Source organism: Uloborus diversus, chromosome 9, assembly GCF_026930045.1.
Source record: "Uloborus diversus isolate 005 chromosome 9, Udiv.v.3.1, whole genome shotgun sequence".
NCBI lineage: Eukaryota > Metazoa > Arthropoda > Arachnida > Araneae > Uloboridae > Uloborus > Uloborus diversus.
The window spans coordinates 81,693,974-81,716,942 of NC_072739.1; the positions used below are offsets into that span (position 1 = coordinate 81,693,974).

The following is a 22,969-nucleotide window of genomic DNA, read 5'->3' on the forward strand; positions in this document are numbered from 1 at the left end:
GTTGTGCTAAATTCAATAACTGTTTTCTAATTTTTAGAGATGCGAGATAAAAAGAAATTTAAGTTAAAGGATGGTGAACCAGAAAAAAATGATTCTGATAAAGATATTGAAAATGAAAATGAAGAACTTCCACAAAATGAAGATGATACAGAAACAGAAACTCTAGATCGTGATCAAGAATCTGAGAATAAAAAACAAAATGTAGAACATATGGATATTGGTGAAGATAATGTAAATGATAAAAATTGTTTAAAAGATACAAGTTGATAAATCTCTATTTTTATGAAGAATGAAATCAAAATAAACTTGTTTTATGTTTGTATTTAATATTTATTCTCATTGACCAAACACATGTAGCTGCATTTCTTAGAACAGAATGTTTTCACTAATTTCTGGTAAACACTAGGCACATTGCTGAAATGTGAATAAAGTTTTACACCGTAAGATTCTATCCAAAAATATTTATTAATATCTAAAGCACATTTGCTGTTAGTAAATAATTTCTTTCTTAGTTTTATGTACAATACATTCTACTCTTATAGCTCCATTGTGATACTTCCTGCTTTTCCTTTCTTTCCTAGTTGTGGAAATGATGACTTGCCTAAAGGGGAAAAAAAAGCTATTATATAGTACATTATTTAAAGAGTTTAAAATTTCTTACTTTCAACTTATTTCTGCATTAAGAGAATTAATAAGCACTTTAAATTACACTTTAAAAAAAACTAAAACATTTAAATGTTTATTTTGAAGAAAATAGCATAACTTATAAGTGGATTTAAAAAAAAAAATCGTTTTCTTTGTAACCTTATATATTATATATAAGGAAGCCTTTTATGTCATCATTTCTTTATTAATAATTTTGTTTAACTTAATGATAAGCTTTTATAGTGATTCCGAGTTTAAAATCTAAGTGGTAGTACTACATGATGAAAATTGCTTGAAGAATGTTCTTGATCACTTTATGTAATAAGTGAATAATTATAATGATAAAATGCCATCTTTTTGTGAGCATACATTTTACTTTTGAAAGTTAAAGGTAGTATTGTATTAGGAAAAAAACTCAAATATTATTCTAAACTTTTATTTTAATCTCTCCTGAATAAATATTGACAAATTTTATCGGCATGTAAATACAACATTTAAACTTTCTTTTTTTTTTCAGTTACACGAGATCCATATGTACCCAAAGACACCACAAGAAAACTTACTACAATAACCTTAGGGATGGTCAAAAAAAATATTTAGGTTAGCTCATGCATACAAGTGTATGGTTAACTTCTAGTTAATGCAAGACTTCTTAATCAATCATTAAAATAAACATACATTTAAGAACTATTGTTTTTAATTTAAAAAATAGACCACCATTCAGTTTCTTAAGATTATTTTGATGTCAATTAAGCTATATAAATTGTCGTTCATATATTACCACATGTCACTCTGTGCAACGTTTGGAAGTTAGCAGTAAACCAACATTTCTCAACCTTTTTTGACCCACAGACTGGCAAGAGCTTTTGAAAAGAAAAAATTCCATGCAGTACTATTTCCCCCTTTTAATATTTCTTCTCCACCCCCTCTTTTTTTTCTTTTTTGCAAAAAGAAAAGAACTTTTGACTCAAAGACCGTTAAGTACTTTTGAAAATGTTTTGTGAACAACTAAAGGTTTTTTCTCTTCCTTTTTTCACATAATATAGTGATAATAATTGATGATAAAATAAATATTTTATGTATTTTTACAAGAACTATAACAGAAAATATTAAAATGTTAAGAGTAAGATGAGTAATTATTGTAATAATCATATAGAAGTAAAACACGGCTGAAAAATCATAGAAACAAAACAAAGCATAATCACAAAATTCAAGCAAAAGATATTGGATAGAATATTTGTTTTTTATTATCATGCTGTTCCCTTTTTTGCGAAAGGAAATTTTTTAATGTGGATGAGCAAACAAAAAGAAAGGCTAGTTTCTGTATTCCAAGAGAGTTTTATTTATTGTTATTTATCTCATAGAGTTAAAAAATTTTACAAGGTTAATTTTTAGAAATCATGCAACTTATCAGACTAACAAATTTTTAAATTAAGATTTAAAAAATGAATGCTTATTATTTTTAGTTAAACTTTAATTTTATATCTTCAATGAAATATGGTAATCCTTACCGACTGCTGTAACAGTAGCTACAAGGACATGATCACCAGGCTGTCAATTATTATAGTTGAATTTTGCCCTTTAAATTATTTTGCTGATATTGATAGAAAATATATATTTGGCAATAAAGAGATTAAAGACAACAACAAACAAAATGTTAGCTATGATGTTTACACATTACTAAGCGACCTTGACTGTTTCTGATAGTAAAAGCAGTTTGCCTTTGCTTAGGGGCAGTAAAGTCTTAAATCTTTTTTTTTGAAAGAAATGGTCAATCAATACTTTTGTTATCAAGAAACAAAATATAGTTTTGCTCTAATATGTCAGAAATCAGACGAATAACATTCTGCTTCCGTTTGGTTGTGTACGCTATTGTGCAAATGATTAAAAAAATGTAAATCTCATAGATCTTACTAGGAGGTGGATTCATTTTGGATGTCAAATACACAAATGGTTCTGTTAAGGATCTTCGATCAAGGGCTGATACTTCATACAATTTCACTGTAAAATAAGTTAACACAGATTAACATAATATGCAAAAAAATTAATGTATCAGCATTTTTACTTTTTAATAATATTAAAAATGGAAAAAAAAAACAAAGACACTGGAACTTGATTCGACTCGGGTCAAAATAAAATGATGTTAATTATTACAGGAGATTGAGGAGAATTGTCAGTAAAGGGATCCATTTCCTTGTTATTGGAACAGCCCTACTTACCATACCTTTTCTGGCGCCATTTGCACGGTTGGCTCAATTTAGCCCAATCTCAAAAAACTCAAATAGTTTTTTTCAAAAAAAAAAAAAACTCCACATGAAAAACCCCAAGCGGATTTTTTAAAAATCTTCACTTAAATTTGTACTTTACCAAAGTGCATTAATAAAAATATTGGTTTGAACCAAGCACAACATATGCAGTCGCATCCATTTACAGGGATATAACGAATTAATACGGATAACCCGATAGCTGTAACCCCTCCTTTATGTTTTTTAGCCTGCATTATTTAACTTTTTGTAGTGAAATTTTTATTTGGTCCTTTTGGGCTCCATTATAAACAAGTAGGACTGTACTTCCATGATACATGCATTGTATGTCAAAAACCCACAAGTGTTTTTTTTTTTTCAAAATTCATGCTTAAAATTTACCCTACTTATGTGAATTAGTTAAAATACTGATTTAAACTACACATAATAAATTATATACAGAGGGGACCCAAACTTAAATTTAAGGGGGGGGGGATTTCTCAGTTTCCCCGAATGTAACTACTCCAAAACTGAGAATTTCACCAAATGATTAAATACGAGCATACACATACACAATGAGATGATACATTAAGTCATCATTGAAAAAAAGGAATTTGCAATATGACTGTTCAAACTAGCCGAATATAGACAAAATCTGAAGGGAATGGGGGCACAAAGGCACTATTTTTTAAATATTTAATTAGAGGCTCATTGCAAGTAAAAATACAAAACTGGTTATAATGATGATACATAAATAAAACAGGTATGCATAATGTGAAATAAGTACATTTAAAAGGACTTAATTGTAATTTTCAGGTATACTTTTATAAAAATAAGTTTAGAACCTTCATGGTCCACGCTCATGTCTTTTGTGTATAGGCAACATGCTCAGACCTTTCAACTGATAACTCTTAATGGATATTTAAAATGTCTTTATTCGACTCACCATTCAATTATTCATCATTCGCCTTCCATACTGGAAAATTTACAAATTCATCACTGCTTCATATGCTTAGAGGGAAATATTATGGATTACAAATTAATGATCTTTAGTCCATGTAATCTATTACTATGAGGAACAGACTATGTAGTGTTAAAGAACTTCATAGGCATTACACCATAAACAAAGGCTGACCTGAGTCTATAAGGAAGAGTCTTGTCAGGTAAGTACAGTTGAACCTTGTTTATTTGGATTAACTGGGACCAAAGGCAATATGATAATCCGGGTTACTTGGTTAATTAACAAAACAAATCTCAAACAAGCAGACAGGCCTCATCCACATGGGCAACGTGGTTGAATCAACTTATGAATGGGCAGGGCGGTTATTAGGAAGTGTAACCTGGTAGAAAAGAGATGGAATTGCCTGGCATCCTTCACACTCATTCTTCTTCACATTCATTCTCCAGGGGTAGATCTAGAGGGAGCGATGACCCCTCCCAAAACCTTGTGAGTGTTGGAATTTGTTTAAGAAGAAAATATTATGAGAAAATAACAAAACTTAATATATAGGTTTTACTTTAAAATAAATTTAGGTGTTAATTGGGAGAAAAATTACATTACTTCCCCCGAAAAAATATTATTGTATTTCTAAAATTTTGCCCTGTCATTTACATCATTTCTTGATGCCTACTTAAGACACTTGGACAATCTATAACAGCTGCTGTGCTCTGAGTACACCTATTGTTCATAGAAAGCCTAAATTTGCATTTCATGGCATTAATTTTGAAACCTTACCGTATTAGAATTCCTTACTCCTCATGCTCCTTCGCAAATGCTAAGAAAGATAAGTAAAAATTCATATTTTTCTCCAAAGCAATAAATTACGCTTAAATTTTTTTTCGGGGTATTAACCTTATCTTAAATTGCATAAATTCACCCTATTTCTGTCGTTATTTTAAAATTTAAACTTGGTATAAAAACTTGATGGTGGTACACACACATACAATGATCACGCACTGTTTGAGAGGTGATCATTAGGACAGACATTCAAAGAAAGTTCGTTAAAAAATTTTAAATTGCCCCTCCCAAATAGATCGGTTGGATCCGCCACTGCTACTGTCAACTGTGAATGCTTTATTTTTAATAGCAGAAGTTGTTTTTCAGGCTGACGCTCCATAAGTACGCCACGTTTGTTGGATGTAATAATTTATTATAAAATCTATGCAGGAGCTGTGCATTTAATCAAACTAAAAGGCGAATGTTTGGCACACTTATAGCTACACCTTTGCCATCATCATTTTAAATTATTTATGCAGATATAAATTTTAAAACAGTCTCCAAATGTGATCCAGATAAACGAGGCGCTACTGTATCTTCAAGGGAAAGCACAGTTGAGTTTGTAAATATAATCATATGTGTATATGTTACGGCTAAAGTAAGAATAGCGGGTAAACCTAGCTTTAACCTGGTAAAGCGAGGATTGGCAAAGCTTTGCCACTAAAGCCAGAAGAGTATTTAATGTTTCCCCTTTTAACTGGGTAAAACTCGGTCTAACCAACCTAAGTTGGTTAAAGCTCAAAGTGTTCTCAATGCTTCCTCTTTTTGCCGGCTAATACTGGGTCTTACAGATTCTCGAGCAAATGCAGAGCATTTTCGCTACGCAGTTCGTTCGTAATACGTGTGTATTTGCTTGTTCAGATGAATTTTAAAAATGGAGATCAAATCAAGTTCCTATGAAAAGTTCGAAAAGAATTTATCATCTAAGGAAGGTAATAATATTTTTATATGAATAGTGTACAATGTAATCAGTTTATTGAAGACGTGAAAGAAGCTAGGCAATCTGTTAAAAGAACAACGACGCATCGTTAACGTTATTGTCGTTTGAAGCACTTCGACATATGTAATGTTGGTGGCATTGATGAACTAATAGCTCCTGTTTCTACAACGGACACTTTGATTGACATGCAGACTAACCCTGATGGCAATAAAAATTCATTCTCGTATACCAAGATCATCTGGCGAAGTTTGTGTAGCTTAGACCCTTGGACGGTAAAACTGCTGAAGAGGTCGCTAAAGTGCTGTTGGCCTTTTTTTGCACATTTGGATCCCCTTCAATTTTGCAGTCTGATAATGGGAGGGATTTTTCCAACAAAGTGGTTGAAATTTAAGATCTCTGAGGACAGGATTGAAAATAATACACCGGAAAGCACAACACAGTCAAAGCCAAGGAAGCGTGGAAATAGAAAACCAGGATATTAAAAATATGCTCATGACCTAGATAAAGGACGAAAATTGTGAAAAATAGTCTGAAGGATTTAGATTTGTTCAGCTAATGAAACACAGAAGCTACCATGATGGCATAAAACGTTCACCATATAAAGCTGTGATATGAAAGTTGGTTTGAAGTCATCTGGTCTCCCAAACGAAATAATTGATACAGTAGAAGACTGTTATAACACACACCTTGGGACCAGAGCTTTTGCGTTATACAGGTTTTTAAGTTATATAGATCATTTCACAAATTTTAAAACTAATATTCAGAATATTTCTATACATTAGCACTTCAGAATGAGTTTTATCTGCAATGAGTATTAAAGCACCAATATTACAATTATTTATTCACAAATAAATATGTTTCACAATCAAAAGAAAATGCATTTTCCTGCACTTCTGCTAGCTTCATGGTTTGCATAACAACTGCATTTTCAAGAGAAATCTGGTATTTTCTGTTTACTATGAGTACCAATTTTCAATTTAAAAGCTTTGAATGAGGAACCTGCATGGTTCGGGTAATCGCGGAACGTCGATTGATTTGAATAGTCTTCTACTTAAAACTCCCAAAAATCAACTCAGTTTTTAAAAAAACTGACTTGGATTCTTCAAAATTACAGCTTAAAATTAGCTAAAAACGGAACGAAGCTCACGTGACACAAAAAGAGGAGGAGCATGCACAACGTCAAGATTCAGTCCCTGGGTTACAATAAAACCGGTTCCGAAGGAGTCAAAACGAAGGGGATAGGAGCGCAGCGTGGTTTGCCGTTGTTTATTGAAAACAAAGGTGCTCTTATTTTGATCTTCAGAAGAGGAAGAGGTGTATATCTTAGCTGAATCACCCACCCTCAACCCCCGAAATTCCGACAACAAGAAAACTGACTTTGAATTGAACATCAATATTTTATTCACAAGTAAATTACTTCAAATTATTTACACAATAAATTATATACAGAGCATTTATTGACCCTCTATATGTCATGGGCGTACGGTTTATTGAGACACAACCTCCACCCCTCTTTGAAAAATTCATTTTGAGCTGTACATCATTAACTAATTCAAAATAAAATCACTTTAAAGTAAAATTTAAAAATTAATAAAGAAAACAAAAATGAAAGATTTATTTCTATATTTATGGATACCACTCAGAATTTTACAAACTAGACCAGTGCCAGTAACTGCAGGGCATGGCTAACTAAAATTGAGACCAAGGCCTACAATGCTTTGGAAGCCCCTCCCCCCTCTATTCTATCACTTTAAGTAAATGCAAAATAATGTTTAACATTTACTTAAAACATGATTCATGATTTTTTTTTTTTCATTTTCACAAAAATACATGACTTTTTAAAGCTGTGCATAGGTTTTTTAAAAATTCGAAGCCCTTTAGGAAGATTGACCACAAGCCCAGCTTAATTTTTCTGGTCGCATGGGGGACGGGGGGGGGGGGGGTAACGTCACGTCTTCGTACGACCCGGGTTTTGGACGCAGAAGTTAGAGCAGAGGAAAGTAATACAATAAAGATTATTATAGTTTTCATTTATTAATTTGTAACTCCTTTCGAATTTTCTACTTCTTTCAACATGTTTCGAAGTAAAAAGAAAATATGATTTTAAATTTAAAATTTTTGAGAATTTATCATTTCTTCAGTACGTTTCTTCCTCATTTTTATTATTTGCTCTTAAAGTATTTTATTTATTCATTATTATTTTTATTCATGAATTTTGCAGACTAAAGATGCAAATCATTCAAAAAGCCTCTTCATTTTTTTATTAATCTTAAAAATTACTCAAAATTCAAATCTAGACTTTTGATTTCAATAATTGTTTTGAATGCAATAGTTGAAGCAGAGCAAAATGAAATAAATCAATACATGAAAAATAACATTCTATCCACAGAGAAAATAAACTCGTTTCATTTCGAAGAATCAAAAAAAGAAAAAAAAAGTGATTAGGGATAGCTTTTGTAAAAAGTAAAACAATTTTATATAATTAATATACAATTCTGTTAGTTTCTGTAAAGTAACTTTTGCAACAGAAGAGTGAATAATACAGTTTAGTTTTTTTTTTCTCTCTCTTTTTAATAGTGTTGATGGCATTGCACTATTTTTATCTCTTGGTACTCTAAAAATATTCAACTTGTTATGTACAATGCTGAATATTTCAATAAGGTAAAATATAGTACTTGCAGCTCGGCAGTTTGTGTGTAACCATCTTGAAAATGATAGCGACGTTCTATACACGCACGTGTGTCCAGTGCCAGAAGGAGCGGGGAGCGGGAATGAATCTTGACGTCATCAGCGGAGATGGGGAAACTAAGGGGGCGGGGCTAATCGGGAGACTTTAAAAATTAATTTAAAAATAACTAGCAGTCCGAATGAACTGAAACAGGTGTCTATCGTTATAAAATGGCTTAAATTTTCATTTAAAAAAATTTAAAAAATGCATGCAGGTTCCTCATTAAGATGGAAAGATGAAAAACTTTCAAAGTTTAATTTGCCTAACAATTTTTATGTTTGCAAAGCAAAACAGAGGGATTTTTTTTTTGAACTTCAAAACCTATTGTTTACTTCTAAAAAGTTGTGTGGTTTATAGAGAATTGTGTTATATTAGGTCAGCGTTATAACGGCTTTTACTGTACTGTCCTTAACGAAGAGCACTTAGAGGAACTAGTTAAGATCCAGAAAGAACAAGACAAAGCTTCAAAGAAACTGAAAGTAAAGAAGAAGTGGTATTTGGCGCTGAGTGTGAACTGTGAAAAAACAGAAATGGGTTATGTGATTTGTGCTCTAAAAAGGATAACATAATTAATAATAGAAACGAAGGGAAAGCAAACTTAGCAGAACAAGCCCCCCTCCCCCCAAAATAAAATGATATCTTTGTCCAATACTGAGTACCCACCTTGCAATGTTGGTGACAACGTAAGAGTTTCCTGACGTAGGTAGAGGTAGGGGTGACTTTAGAAATATTATTTTAACAGTTCTTGAATGTAATGAGAACGGATTGTATAAATTGCGTAATGAGAAAGGAACAATTCCTGAAATGTTTTCAAGAAAGTAATTTATTGTATTTGAATCACAATTTGTAAACATTGGGGTGGTTCAGATGAGCGCAAGTCCTTACAGCAACTTGCAAATCTACAATCAACTTCGGGTGGTCAAGGAATCAAAAAATGCCACTGTAAAACAAAATGTGGAACCAAAAAATGTCTTTGCAAAGCGGCAAATATTTTATGTAACGCTAAATGCTATTTAGGTTTATCTTCCAATAACAAATAGAAGTTAAAATACCTATGATTATGTTAATTTGTATGTTTATTAATAACTTAATGTCCTTATTCATTGATTACTTTTAATTTTTATTTTTTATTGATAACTTAATGTCTTTTACGGTTTATTCTTATTTTTGTCTACCTATACCTACACTTATAATATATTTCTCCATAAAAATGTACAACGTAACTTTGGACTTTAACTGACCGGGGTTGGTTAGACCCAGTTTTAGCCGGTTAAAGTGGAAAACGTTAGGAGCTTTTTGGACTTTAGCTGTAAGGCATTGCTAATACCGGCTTTAACCGGTTAAAGCTAGGTTTACCCGCTATTCTTACTTTATCCGTAACATATACACACACAAATATCCAAATGTAATAAATAAGATTAATGATGACTCATATTTCGGGGACAAGGATTGCCAGCAGAAAGTAGCATGAAAAAACTTTACAAGAGGATTTTATTCTTACTTTATCCATAAAGCACTCATAGTATCAACAAAGGTAATCATTTGAATAAATATTTGAAATCCCTCAAAAAAAAAAAAAAAAAAAAAAGACATGTTAAGGTTTCTCCTAGGAGGCAATTAAAGATAGTTCTTATATTAATTCAAATACAAACCTTTTTCTTTTTGTGCCCAAGCTTGAGCCAAACCGGTATCGACTTGCCTTTCATTTTGTAGATCCATTTTATTCCCTAAAACAAGGATTGGAACCTGAAAATAATGAATTATTCAAAAAATTAATGAAGTTTAAAAAATATTTCCATGCTTGCAAAATGCACACGAAGGTTTGATACATTTTAAAAAGCCAGCATGAGAACCAGCAAAAAAGAAAAAAAAATTGAATAATATTTATAACTGACTATTTTGTACCAATAAATTATTCTTTTGGAGCTTCGATTTCTTAAATTCTAAAGCTCCCAATCTCAAAAGATTGGTTCACCTTAAAAAGGAAACTGTAAGCTGAAGTTAAATTAGGAAAATTAACAAGGTCAAAACTGATGAATCTGGTTTTTACAAGTATAGAGAACATTAATGTTCATTGAGCTAATACAATTAAAACATGAGAAATTCTAAAGACTTACTTCCTTTTTTTCTTTAACTTTATCATACTCTTTTTTGACTTGGTCCAATAATGCAAATGATTCTCTACTATTTATAGCATAGACTAAGACTACTCCCTAAAAAATAATGAAATGCTAAGACAATAAGTAAAAAGAGTGACCAAAGAATGTTAATTTATAATTTTATTTTAATCATAGGAAAGTATTTATCTATTTGCATGATGATTAATTCAAAGTTTGTCTTGAAATCAATTAAAACATTTAATAACTAAAATATACTACACATAAGCTCCACATGTACAAAAAAAAAAAAAAAAAATACATACACATTTTAAGGTCACTTGGGCTTGTCATTTTGAATATTTCCAGAGACAAAGAGTGTTCATTCCGTGCCAATTTTGCTGGAATGCGACAAAAACCACACCCATTTACATGTAAAAATATTAATTTTTCTTAGTCGGGAAAGCGAAGGGGGGGGGGGGCGCCCATTCATCATCTAGATACTTTTTAAATTATATTATACAAATGATTAACTGAAAAAAATTCATTTGAAAATTTTTCACTCATTTAAGAAGCTAATTTTGTAGCAGCATGTTAGAAGAGTAATGCTGGCAGCTGTACATCAGTGTCAATAAAATATACAAATACAAATACAAAAGTGACGACCAGCAACAGGCTCTGGGCCCAGCTGGACTGGTCCTAGTCAATTTACAATCCCCAGTGAAGATCAATGGCCCTCTTAAAACTGTCTACTCCTTTGCTCATTACCACCTCTTTCGGTAAGCTGTTCCAAGGTTCCACTACCCTGCTAAAATAATAATTTTTCCTAATATCCATGTTAGCCTGAGATTTAAATAGCTTAAAACAATGACCCCTTGTCCTGTTTTCAATGCTAAACTTTAGCCCCGTAACATCTTTCGTTTTAATAAATTTAAACAGCTGAATCATGTCCCCTCGGTCTCTTCTTTGCTCAAGACTGTACATTTTTAGCCTTCTAAGCCTGGAATCATAATCTAAGTGGGAAAGTCCACTTATTAGCCTTGTAGCCCGCCTTTGAACCCTTTCCAATGCATTAATGTCTTTCTTAAGATAAGGAGACCAAAACTGAACAGCATACTCCAAATGGGGTCTTACCAAACTTCTATATAAGGGCAAAAGAACTTCTTTAGATTTATTTGAAATAGATCTATTGATAAACCCAAGCATCTTATTGGCTTTGTTGCTAGCAATGCTGCACTGTTGGCTAAACTTTAAATCCTGACTTATTAAGACCCCCCAGATCAGTAACTTTGTCTGCCTGACTAATGACTGAACCTTGCAAATAATAACTTGTACACTTATTTCCATGCCCTAAATGTAGCACTTGACATTTCCCAACATTAACAGCCATACCCCATTTATCAGCCCACTCCGTAATATGATCTAGATCCTCTTGCAGCTGATTTGCTTGCTCTTCATTTTCTACAGTCCCCATAACTTTGACATCATCAGCAAAACAATTCATGTTCCCAGAAATATTTTTGTGAATATCGTTCATAAAGACAATGAACAAAACAGGCCCTAACACTGATCCTTGAGGAACCCCACTTAAGACCTCACTCCAATTAGAATAATTTCCCCTTACAACTACTCCTTGTTTCCTTCCGGTCAGCCAATTTTTTACCCAAATGAAAGTTTTCCCTCCTATTCCTATATCAGCTAATTTGCTAAGTAGAGCAACATGCGGTACCTTATCGAACGCTTTTTGAAAATCAATGTAAACAACATCTACAGGCTTCTTATTGTCCAAAGCCATGGTAACTTTGTCATAGAAATGTAATAAATTAGTTGCACAAGATTTACCTTTCCTGAAACCGTACTGAAAACTAGTCAATAGATTATTAGTCTCTAGAAAATTTACTATTTTAATTTTCATCAATGTTTCAAAAATTTTGCAAACCACCGAAGTTAGACTCACAGGTCTATAATTTCCCGCACTCCCCTTTAGACCCTTTCTTGAAGAGCGGTGTAATGTTAGCCAGCTTCCAGTCCTCTGGCACTGTCCCCGAATTATAAGAAGCATTAAAAATGTTTGCGATTACATCTGCTAATTCCTCTGCACATTCAACTAAAATTTTCGGATAAATATTATCTGGCCCCGGAGCCTTAGTCTCTTTAATTTTTTTCAAATGAAGTAAAACGTCATCCCTGGAAAATACAAAGTTCTCAAGCTGTACTATAGCTTGTGTCTTGTTGGTGTCAACTGTTGAGATACAGTTATCGTTAAAAACACTCGAAAAAAAGTTATTAAGAACATTAGCAATATCACTATCGTCCTGAATTAAAATTCCGTGCTCATCAACCAGTGGCCCAATATGACTATTTCGAACTTTCCCCGAATTAGCGTATGCAAAAAACCTCTTGGGATTCCTGTTTATGTTATCTGCCAGTCTTTACTCCAACTCTCTTTTCTGAATCCGTACCAAATACTTAAATTTACGCCTTGCCTTACAATATTGGAGCCTATCTGCACTGTGACCTGTTTCTCTAAACCTATGAAAAGCAGCTTGCTTGTAATTTAGAGCGTCTTTAGTTTCCCTGGAGAACCACATTGGCCAAATTTTAGTGTTGACACCCTTTCTCCTAAAAGGAACATGATCCCTTACCGTATTCGCTAGATTTTCCTTAAACTCTGCCCACTGAAGATTCACATCGCTATTGTCCAATCCAGAAGAAAAAACTACTTTCAAACTCTGCCGAAGTGCCACAAAGTCAGTATTTCTGAAATTGGGCACAAACCTAAAATTCTCTACTTTGTGCATATCAAATTTAATCCCAAACCTAATACTGTTGTGGTCACTATCTCCAATGTGTTCCCCTACACATAACCCCTGAACAGAGCCTTCCATGTCGCAGAAAACTAGATCTAAAATTGCGTCCTGTCGAGTACCCTGAGTTACAATTTGATCTAAGAAACAGTCACCAATTACTTTCAAAAATTCCTCTTCTCTGCTATTACTATGGTAAAAATTATTCCAATCAATTCCTGGAAAATTAAAATCTCCCATTATGATGACTGACCCCTTGCTAGAAATGTCACTAATAATACTAAACATCTGTTCGTCTTGACCCTGGCTTAAGTTGGGTGGCCTATAAATATTCCCCAAACGTAGTTTTTTTGCCCTTATTACTAATCAACTCCAGCCAAATCATATCAATCTCATTAGGTTTATCATTAATTACCAATTCATTGCAAATTAAAGTGTCTCTGACATAAAATAAAACCCTACCACCTCTTTTACCTACTCTATCTTGTCTAAACAAATTATACCCAGCAATAGATAATAAATCATCATCACTTTCGGTAGCCCATGTCTCGGTAACTCCAATAATATCCAACCTCTCGTCTATAATTATGCTTTTCAATTCTTCCATCTTGTTCCTAATACTATGAGCATTTGTATAAAAAACCTTAAGTAAGCCCACCTTACTTTTATTTAATGCTGCATGATTGTTTGAATCCCAAGTGTTAAAATCTTTTCTCTTATTAGCCACCCTATTTCCGTTTCTACTAAAATCCCGATAGTTAGTACCCTTTCGAATTCTGCTCCTTAAACCATGCCCCCCATTCCAACTTAGTTTTTTGATTCTGAAGCCTCTAAAACAAAACCACTAACCATTTTGACCCCTGTAGAGCTCAGATGTAGGCCATCCCTAGCAATCCAATCTCGTTTACATCTACTCCACACATCAATAAACCTGATACTACGAGTGTTAATTAATACTTGTGGAATTTCTATATTTTATAAAGCTATATATGGACTTTATTTTAGAGGATGTCCCAAACTAACAACACTAGTTAAAATGTATATAGTATTGATTTTACAGTATTATCATTAACTGTACCGTACAGTAAAACCTGTCTACAATGATACTGTTGGGATTAAAAACATATTGTTATAGACAGGTTATCGTTATAGACAGGTTTATTGTTATAAACAGTATTGTTATACACAGGTTTCACTGTATATAAGTTATACCATGCATTATGACCTAGCTCTCAGCTCATACTTTTCCAAGGGATGTGTGTAATATCAGTCTGCAACCAAATATAAACAACATACTTTCTGGTGATATAGAAATGTTCACCAAATATCTATTCTATCCTGACTTTAGCAACATAAATTTACCGTAAATATCAAAAATCAAAACAAATACCTCAGCATATGTCATGTATGTTTTCAAGAAATCTGTTGGCTGCCCAGGAACCTAAAAATAATTAAATTATTTTCAATGATTTATAGCACACTTCATTTTAAAATATATATATATATATATATTTTAAAATTACAAGTCTTTTTTTACTCTTGTAATTTAAATTTTTTTTTTAAAAGAATTTTCCAACCTTACTAATTCCCCCCCCCCCCCTTACTTATTCACAAGCTTTATTGAAAATTATTTTTCTTGCTCGACAACATCTTTTAATTTGAAAATTCGTGCTTAACTTTTTCATCATCATAAAAAAATAAAGAGAAGAAAAATTTGGAACTGTACCATCTCTTGCCTCAGAACATGTGAGATTTTATCTTCCCATCTGTATTAAGTACTTCCAAATTTTTAGTTTTTGACCCTTTGCTTTTAAATGCTTCAAATCTAAATTGGTTCCAAGAACCATTGCTTGAAAAATGTGCTTTTAAATGTTGTTTCAAGCAGTGTGCATACTGCATAAGCACACTGCTTTTCTTTGGCTGCTATTTCTTGGAAGTTGCATTGCCACATATAAAAGGAGAAGAGGCCTATGTAAAGAGCAGGGAAAACCAGAGTACTATTTATTACGTTTTTCAGAAACATTTGTTTTTTCTTTAGGAAATAAAAAATGAAGAGCATCGAAAAAAATTCTAGTTAAATGTTGGATGGGTGAGTTTATACCTGGGTTGGCATTTTGACATTAAAAAAAAAAAAAGGTTTTGATGAGATAATTTGGTATTGATTTAAATGTGATATGTAATTTTTGAGCATATTTTAAATTTACAATAAATATGTACCATTAATTGCATTAAAAGAAATGCTTCAAGAAGTGTTTTGAATGTACTTTATAAATATTAATTAGTTAAGTGTTGTAAAAATTGCTACAGTATTGCTTAAATAAAATATGTTCAAGCAATCATAAAATACATTGCTTTATAATTAGTTTGATATAACGTAAATTGAAATAAGGCCAGTATTTTAAAATTTTCCAGGGGGTTCAAAGGGTAACATACTCAATGCTAATTATAACAAAAAATAACATGAATTACTCCTGCACTTGGAGGTACTGAGCAGTCATGAAGCAGATCTCGAGGATACTTAGGTGTAATATCAAAGAAAGATGAAATTTTATGCTTAAATTAATTTGTTAGCAATGGGGGGGGGGAGAAGAGTATATCTTGATTCATGTGAAGCAGGGTTATTATTCAGGCTTGTGTCAATATTATTTCAAGAAAAGTTAAATATTTAACCATAATCTTTTATTAACCATATCATTAATGCATTGTTTTAAATGAGAATGATGCTGGTTACACTATACCAGGGCTGTCCAACTGGTGGCCCGCAGGCACATAGTGTGTAGCCCGCCAACTTTTTATTCAGCATATTTCTTTTTTCTACATTTTATGGCATCAAGAAGCATCCGAGACTACCATTCTTGGTGAAGCCTTGGTCCCTGAAATTTCCTCTTGATCACACTTTTACTCCATTCATTGTATTGGGAGAAAAAGGTACGAGACATCTATAGGTCAAGGTAAAGCAGTCCTACCCTGCACGCTGGTGTTCAAAGAAATTCCTAGAAATAGCATTGCCTCTCATTGGCAGGGGAGACAGGAAGGGAAGAGAGAAACATTTCAGATAAGCAAATTTTGCCTGCAATTGGTTAAAAATGAAGACCCCCCTTACTGACTCTACGGCCTTTATTGATTTCGAAAAAGAAATTGAGAGCTTGCTCTTGTCAACTCTCAGATCTTTTCCATTGATGATATTGATCTAACTGGCGACTAATGTTAGGTTCTCGGATAAGCTTGCAGCTTTTGGATATGAAATACGCCTCTCTTGTACCATAGCTATATTTTTTTGGGAACCTGTAAAAACTAATTTTATTGTTGATTGTGAATATTTCATCTTCCAACATCTTCCAACTCTTTTCCATTGTTTTATAATTAATAATTCAACAATTAATTGTTATTTTTTAAGAGGTAAGAGGTTATTGTTCAATTTTTCCAAACAGCGGCCCATTAGGGTGATCAGTGACTGGAATTCCGGCCTGTGGGCTCGTTGCAGTTGGACAGCCTTGCACTATACAATACAGAATTGAAAAGTTTTTAAAAAAGGTAAAAGTTATTATCTTTAGCTGTTGGAGGGGAGACTTCTTCCAAACCTTATGTATTCATGCGAGGACATTTTGGTGCAAATCACACTATCTTGCCATGAATTTTATCCTCCAAATAATCACAGTTAGAAATGTAAAACACCATCATGCATCAAAAAACTTGCCAACCCTGGTTTATGCCGAATGAGCAATATCCATATCTGAATGGTTGGAAGTTTTGTAATCTTCCAACCATTTTTTTTTTGTAGCTTAGCAGTCAGATGGTCCTAAAACTTGTAAACTACTTTTTTTTTAAATAAAAATAGTGCTAGCCTCTCACTGATAATATATCATTATCATTTTTCAATAAAATTATACTTAAAATTACACGAAAAGAAAAGAAAACAACCTAATATTAATTATTCACAACTAAAAAACAAAGAACTAGGGTTCTCCGCCTCCCTGCTGGCCGTCACTCGCCAACCCCCAAAAACTGCTTCCCAATCTTCTTTGATTCACAAAGGATTCTATTAGAAAGAATCAGATTTAAAAAAATGAATGAATTGGATTTAAAAACTTGTAACGAGTTCCTTTTCGAACAAAATAAAAATCTCCGTTTCCTTCACGTTGAAAATTGAATTTAAGTAAAGAGCTCATAGTTAGAAAACAATCCCATTCCCACCAGAAGACAAGAATAACTTGATAGAAATATAAATAACTGAGGAATTGAAAAAAAAAAAAAAAAAAACGCTTTGAAGAGCACCTCTTTTAAAGGTTTCAAACTAACTTGCCCCTACTTGCACAGCTATATGTGCTAAGGGGATCCCGAGCTCTGCAAAACGGCAGTTTTGTACATTTAAAAAGTCGCTTTCAAATTCAGGGTCTCTAGCAATATATTTTGCTCTTTAGCTCCGGGCTTGAATTGAGAGTTTAGCCTAGGATTTTTCGCAATAATAGAAACTTTTATATCTGCTGTTCTAATTAATTGAGAAAATTTTAACAAGCTTTATTTGATGAAGAAAAAAAAATATTTTTTGAATAACATAATGTTGAGGGGTGTAGGAAATCATTCATCTTTTTAATAGGCAATTTATGTGAAATTTTAGCTTAAAAGTTAATTGCAAAAAAAGAACTAATTCAAATTTAAAAAAAAAGAAACGTAGTTGCAAACTCTCAGGGCTTGAAGTAATTTTGTAAAAAATTTCAAGGTAGTAAATGATATGTGATGTCTTGGACGCAGGCTCGCCACAGAGACCCACAAGAAATAAATAAATAACATGACATAAAAAATAATACTTACTGTTCCTGCAGTATCATAAAACCTCACTTTCTCTTTTACACCTCTATCGGTATTCACTAGTGCACAATATATATCTTCAATTGTTGGATACTTAAAATAAAGAAAAATGATTGTAAGTTATAATTTAAATATAAATAAAAATGAGTATTCTACTTATATTTAAATATTTTATAATAGAATCAATGAGTGGCATTATATATACAATAATACAGTAGAAGACCAATATATATATCACACTCCTCAGGACAAGAGGTTTTGTGTTGTACATAGATTTTGACGTTAAAAAGGATGTTTCAAATTCAGAAAATAATGTTCAGAATTCGTATATTAACCAATAGACATCAGGATAAGTTTTAACTGCAAAGAGGATTAAAGTTCTAATCATGCAATTTAATTATAATTCACAAATAAATCTCATTTCATAATCAAAAGAAGGTTCATTCTTCATGGTTTGCATAACAGTTGCATTTTCAAGAGTCAAATGTGGTAATTTTTGCTCTTATTAAAAAATTATCAAAATTTAATTTGCGAATAAACTGTTATATATGTTTGTGAAGCAGAATAGCAGGCTTTTTTTTTTAACTGAACTAATACTACTGATATTTACTTCAAGAAAGTTGCATGTTTTATAGTGAATTGCTTTTTTATAGGTGTTCTACTGTATAATAGAATTAATTTAGGGGGAAAATTTAACTGATTCAACATTGTATTGGTCTACATAAACAAAGATATTTTGATGAAAGAATGCGTCAAAAGAATTTTTTTAAAGAAAAAATAATTTTTATATACAATTTAACAAGTTTAATGCATGATAGGTTTTCTAATTTAATGCATGAAATAGGAAAATAGAATAAATTTCTCTCAACTAGACTCTAAATAAAGTGATAAAAAGGGAACCATGAACAAATAAAAAAATATGTGCTCCTTAGTTAAATGAGCTAGGGTTAAAGGATATGTGCGCAATGTGCCCCTCAATAACTTTCTCCGATTATTTAGTACCTTATGTATAAATTCAGTAGCATCACAGGGCAGAGAGAGTGGTCTGCCCTATGTGACACCCAAAATATATTCAAGAGTTAATGAAAAAAAAAAAAAAACTTCACTTCTGAAAATTTTTCAGAAATCTGTCTTATATTTCAGCTATCAATCAACCAAAATGAAAAACAATATTGCAAGGAGGGGGTGGTTACCTATGCTTCTACTGCAAATTTTTCATAAAATGCGTTCATAATTTATACTGGTATTTTAATGTTAGCTGTCGTTGCACCACATAAATAAAAATTTGTTTCTGAAAATTGTTTTGACCTATGTTTGCATAAAATAATGAAGGATTTTAGGGGGTGGAGAAGGGTGACAGAACAAATTACCACCCTGGTGACATTTGTGTTGGGAACACCATTGCTTTATTCCTCTTTTCAGTAGAATAACATTTGTATTTTTTCATAAATTAAAAAAATATAGATAGATACTTTTTAAAATTTAATTAAAAAGTTAGTCAATAATAAATAAAAAAAATAAGTTTAGAAGGAAATTACAAAGTACATTATTAAAAAGCATATAATGGCCCTTCCCCATTAAGTACTTGAGGTGTATCATTCACCTTTACACAAATAAATTACAGACCTAATGTTTGGTGGTTTCAGATTAAATTTCAAACCTGGAAGGACTTAATTTTTGAACTGCAAAACATGTGGCAGTGATTTTAGTGTCATTTTCCTAGCTTGTTAAGTAGATCTTCTCCTTTATCATGAAATCTTTTTTTTTTTTTTGTAATATTAGAAAACGGTGGAGTAGCAAAGGATGGAGGAGTCATACTCCCTTCCCGACATGAAGTAATAAAAATATACACATGAACACACATATAAGAGCCTAAAATTATGCTTTTCAGCCTAAAATGTTGAAAATTTAATATGAACCTCCTTATGAAAAAATTACTTGCTTCTCCACTGCTAGAAACCATGCTATCTGTGCTCCTCTATGCACCCAAAAATTGATAAGGGGATATCAACAATGGATATCACATTTTCAGGGGGTAGGGGGTTCATGAAATTGTGAGTTTGTGACAAGAGAGGGAACTGTCATACCCTCTTTTATTTAATTAAAGATATGCTTATTAAATACAGCCCGACATGAGACAAGCAGAGGAGAAGTGTTACATTTTGGGACAGAAGGGTGTAAGGTATAAAATTTTTGGAAAAAAAGTGTGATATTATTTCTGCAACCTCAGAGCCAGTAGGACGTAAGTCACAGAATGATAGTTTTACAGTAGAGAGAAAAAACATTTTTCTGGCGCATGTAAAGGATGGGACTCGCACTCTTTTAACTCCAGTAAAAAAAAAAAAAGGATTTTTTAAAAAAGAATTACGTTCACATGGCTCAATGCGCATTAGGCTTCTACATACAATGCAGTAATAAACGGAAAAACGCAATTTTAGGACGTCACTCTGGCTCTGAGGTACAGATTTAAGAACAGCTCCTTCTGCAATTAAAATTTTAAAATCAATTATTCAAAATAGAAATAAGCATCGAAACACTTTTACCGCATAGCAAGGGAAATTTCCATATATAAGTTGTTCAAGTATAGATGTCTTGCCAGTGCTCCGATAGCCACATATCAAAACCTTGCTGGTCTTGCCAGGGACAGAAGAGCGCAACATTACAACTCAAAATAGCATCAAAAATCTCAAAAAAAAGCAAGATTTTTCACTACACCAGCATTATTGAAGTTTTGAGGAATGTATTTCGGAAAAGGTTTTAAACGTAGATAACTGAACTCTTATGTTCACGCCTTTTCTTTTATTTTTGTTTGTTTACGTACATGTCAAATTGGTAGTTACAGTTGCAGGAGCATTGTCTTGCAATAGATATTCGTGCTCATGTGATCAGAGGTTTAAACGCGCGGCCTCTCTTTTTCATTTCTGTTATTGAGTGCAGATATTCACCAAATATCCTAAATAAACAAACAAACCACTGACGTAGACCGGAAGTAGCGAGTCTTATTTCCGGTTAAGCGCCAATCTCCATTGCTAGAGATAGGTGTTCATAGCGAAAGCGATTTTGTTGTGCTTCTTTAAAAAGCAGAATAATGTCTTCTGCGTATTTCAATGCATTAAATAAGAAAGACAAACTTAGTTATTGTTAAAAATTATCTTTCAATGGCTGTGACCTTACCGATCCTTTAGTAGATGGAAGGCGAATCTATTGCTAACGACTGATGTTTACAGTGTTCAGGCAATTTTGTTTCTTTCAGTTCTAGGTAGAATCATGTCTTTTGCGTATTTTAATGCATGAAATGAGTATAATAGGCTTTGCTATTCTGAAAAATTGTCGATCAACGGATCTGATTTTCCTGATCCTTTAAATACAGAAATAAGAAGAAAAAAAACGAGTCTTCGTTTGTCGATCATTACCGCGATTTCAATGATAAGCATTTATGAATACCTCCTAAACAGAAATAAAGTTGATACAAAGTCTGCTTTCAAGACTCACAAATCTACTGGATTGCAAGTACGTTGTGAATTGTAATTCCTATTCTTAAGTTGAAGCTATTTTTTCAAAGATGGAAGCTTTTCTGCACTGTGCTCACACAGAATGGCTATGACAGGGAGTTTTGGTGTCGTATTCAATCAATTCTCCTGTTGTAGCTTTTCAGTTCACACACACTTATTACAGTTGCTACCTAATTTTCAGGTTTGATATTTAATATATTTTATTACATATTTGTTCATCACTTTTTTTTTTTTTTTGTTTAATCAACTTGCTTCTGTAGCAAGATTGATAGGCATAAAAAAAAATTGAAAGATCACAAAATTTAAATTTAATCTCCGAGTGCTTTCTCCTGCGTTAAAATTGCTTTGAATGTAATACCAATAGCTGTATCTATGATACTATACTATAACTTTAATTAATGTGTTTGTTTACCGATTGTCGAATATCTAAATTTGTTTACAATTAGAGCGCCTAATATTAAAGTACCGTCAATAACTCGAAGTCCCAAGAGACGGCTAAATGGTTCGAGTTATTGATAGTTCGAGCTATGGGAAGTTTTTTTCTCATGAGGTAATGAATAGTGGTTCTTTATTTTAATCACACAAATCAAACTGTTCGAAACCCGTCAAAACACTGGAAACTTTCAGCTTTGCAGGAAGCAAATAAAAAATTGTTCAGGTTGAGTTTTTCTAATAATCAATTTAATATAGATCAATATAGATCTTCACACATTACAGTAAAAATACAAAGCTGATGAAATTAAGGTGAATGTTTCCAGCTCGTAAATACCTCGCACAAAGTGTGTTTACTACATAATATTCATTAAGATTCAATCCTTTCGCTTTAAAGCATTGGCTTTGATTCGACGATCAGGACCTTTAGAAATTTGAACATCTTTATTTCTGACATCTTATTTGCTCCTGTCCTCATGCGGTACCCAAAAGCAGAACAACATCCCCTCTTTTTACGAAAATTTTGCGCCTTTGAAATTCATGATTAATTTTAAAAAATCAATCAAATTACAGATACGTAAACAGAACAATTCGTCGTAAGAAGCAATACAAATAAGACTTCCGCCGGAAGTTTTGAGTGACCCCGTGCAGCCCTGCCACCTAGTGTTCAAAAGAGTAAGCGTGGCTTGGAATTTGGTGAATAGCATAATCTGATTTCTGATAGGTCGTCAAAAAAGCGTGTGCTTTTGAGTGGAATGAATCCATTTCATATTATATGCTTAAATCATTCGATTGCTTTGAAATTTCGTATGCATGAGTGTTTTGACCAGATATGTAATTGATTAAAATTTGGTGTCCAAAGAATGAATAGTTGTTCGTGCTCATTACGTGCAACTGTCAGAGTTTAAAAGAGGTCGTATCATTGGGTTGAAAGAGGCCAGTTGGTAAAATCGGAGAATCGCCCGTCATTTGAGTCGAAG

At 32.6% G+C, this 22,969-nt stretch overlaps 2 protein-coding genes across 2 annotated transcripts in view; one reads left to right on the plus strand and one right to left on the minus strand.

The window, feature by feature from the left end:
- LOC129230650 (RNA cytosine-C(5)-methyltransferase NSUN2-like) overlaps positions 1–322 on the plus strand; it is a 60,265-nt gene extending 59,943 nt beyond the window's left edge. The window contains exon 21 of the mRNA XM_054865067.1: positions 38–322. Within this exon, the coding sequence (XP_054721042.1) occupies positions 38–267 (230 nt within the window). The 3' untranslated portion in view covers positions 268–322. The remainder of the gene's footprint in view (positions 1–37) is intronic.
- A 139-nt stretch (positions 323–461) lies between these two features.
- Positions 462–20,883, minus strand: LOC129230649 (NF-kappa-B inhibitor-interacting Ras-like protein 2). Its single transcript, XM_054865066.1, has 7 exons — positions 20,589–20,883; positions 18,049–18,138; positions 14,627–14,677; positions 10,451–10,546; positions 9,986–10,079; positions 2,560–2,646; positions 462–601 (listed from the first exon to the last, which is right to left on the minus strand). The coding sequence occupies exons 1-7, from the start codon at positions 20,703–20,705 to the stop codon at positions 537–539; spliced, it is 600 nt and encodes a 199-aa protein (XP_054721041.1). The 5' UTR covers positions 20,706–20,883; the 3' UTR covers positions 462–536.
- Between the last annotated feature and the right edge of the window lie 2,086 nt (positions 20,884–22,969).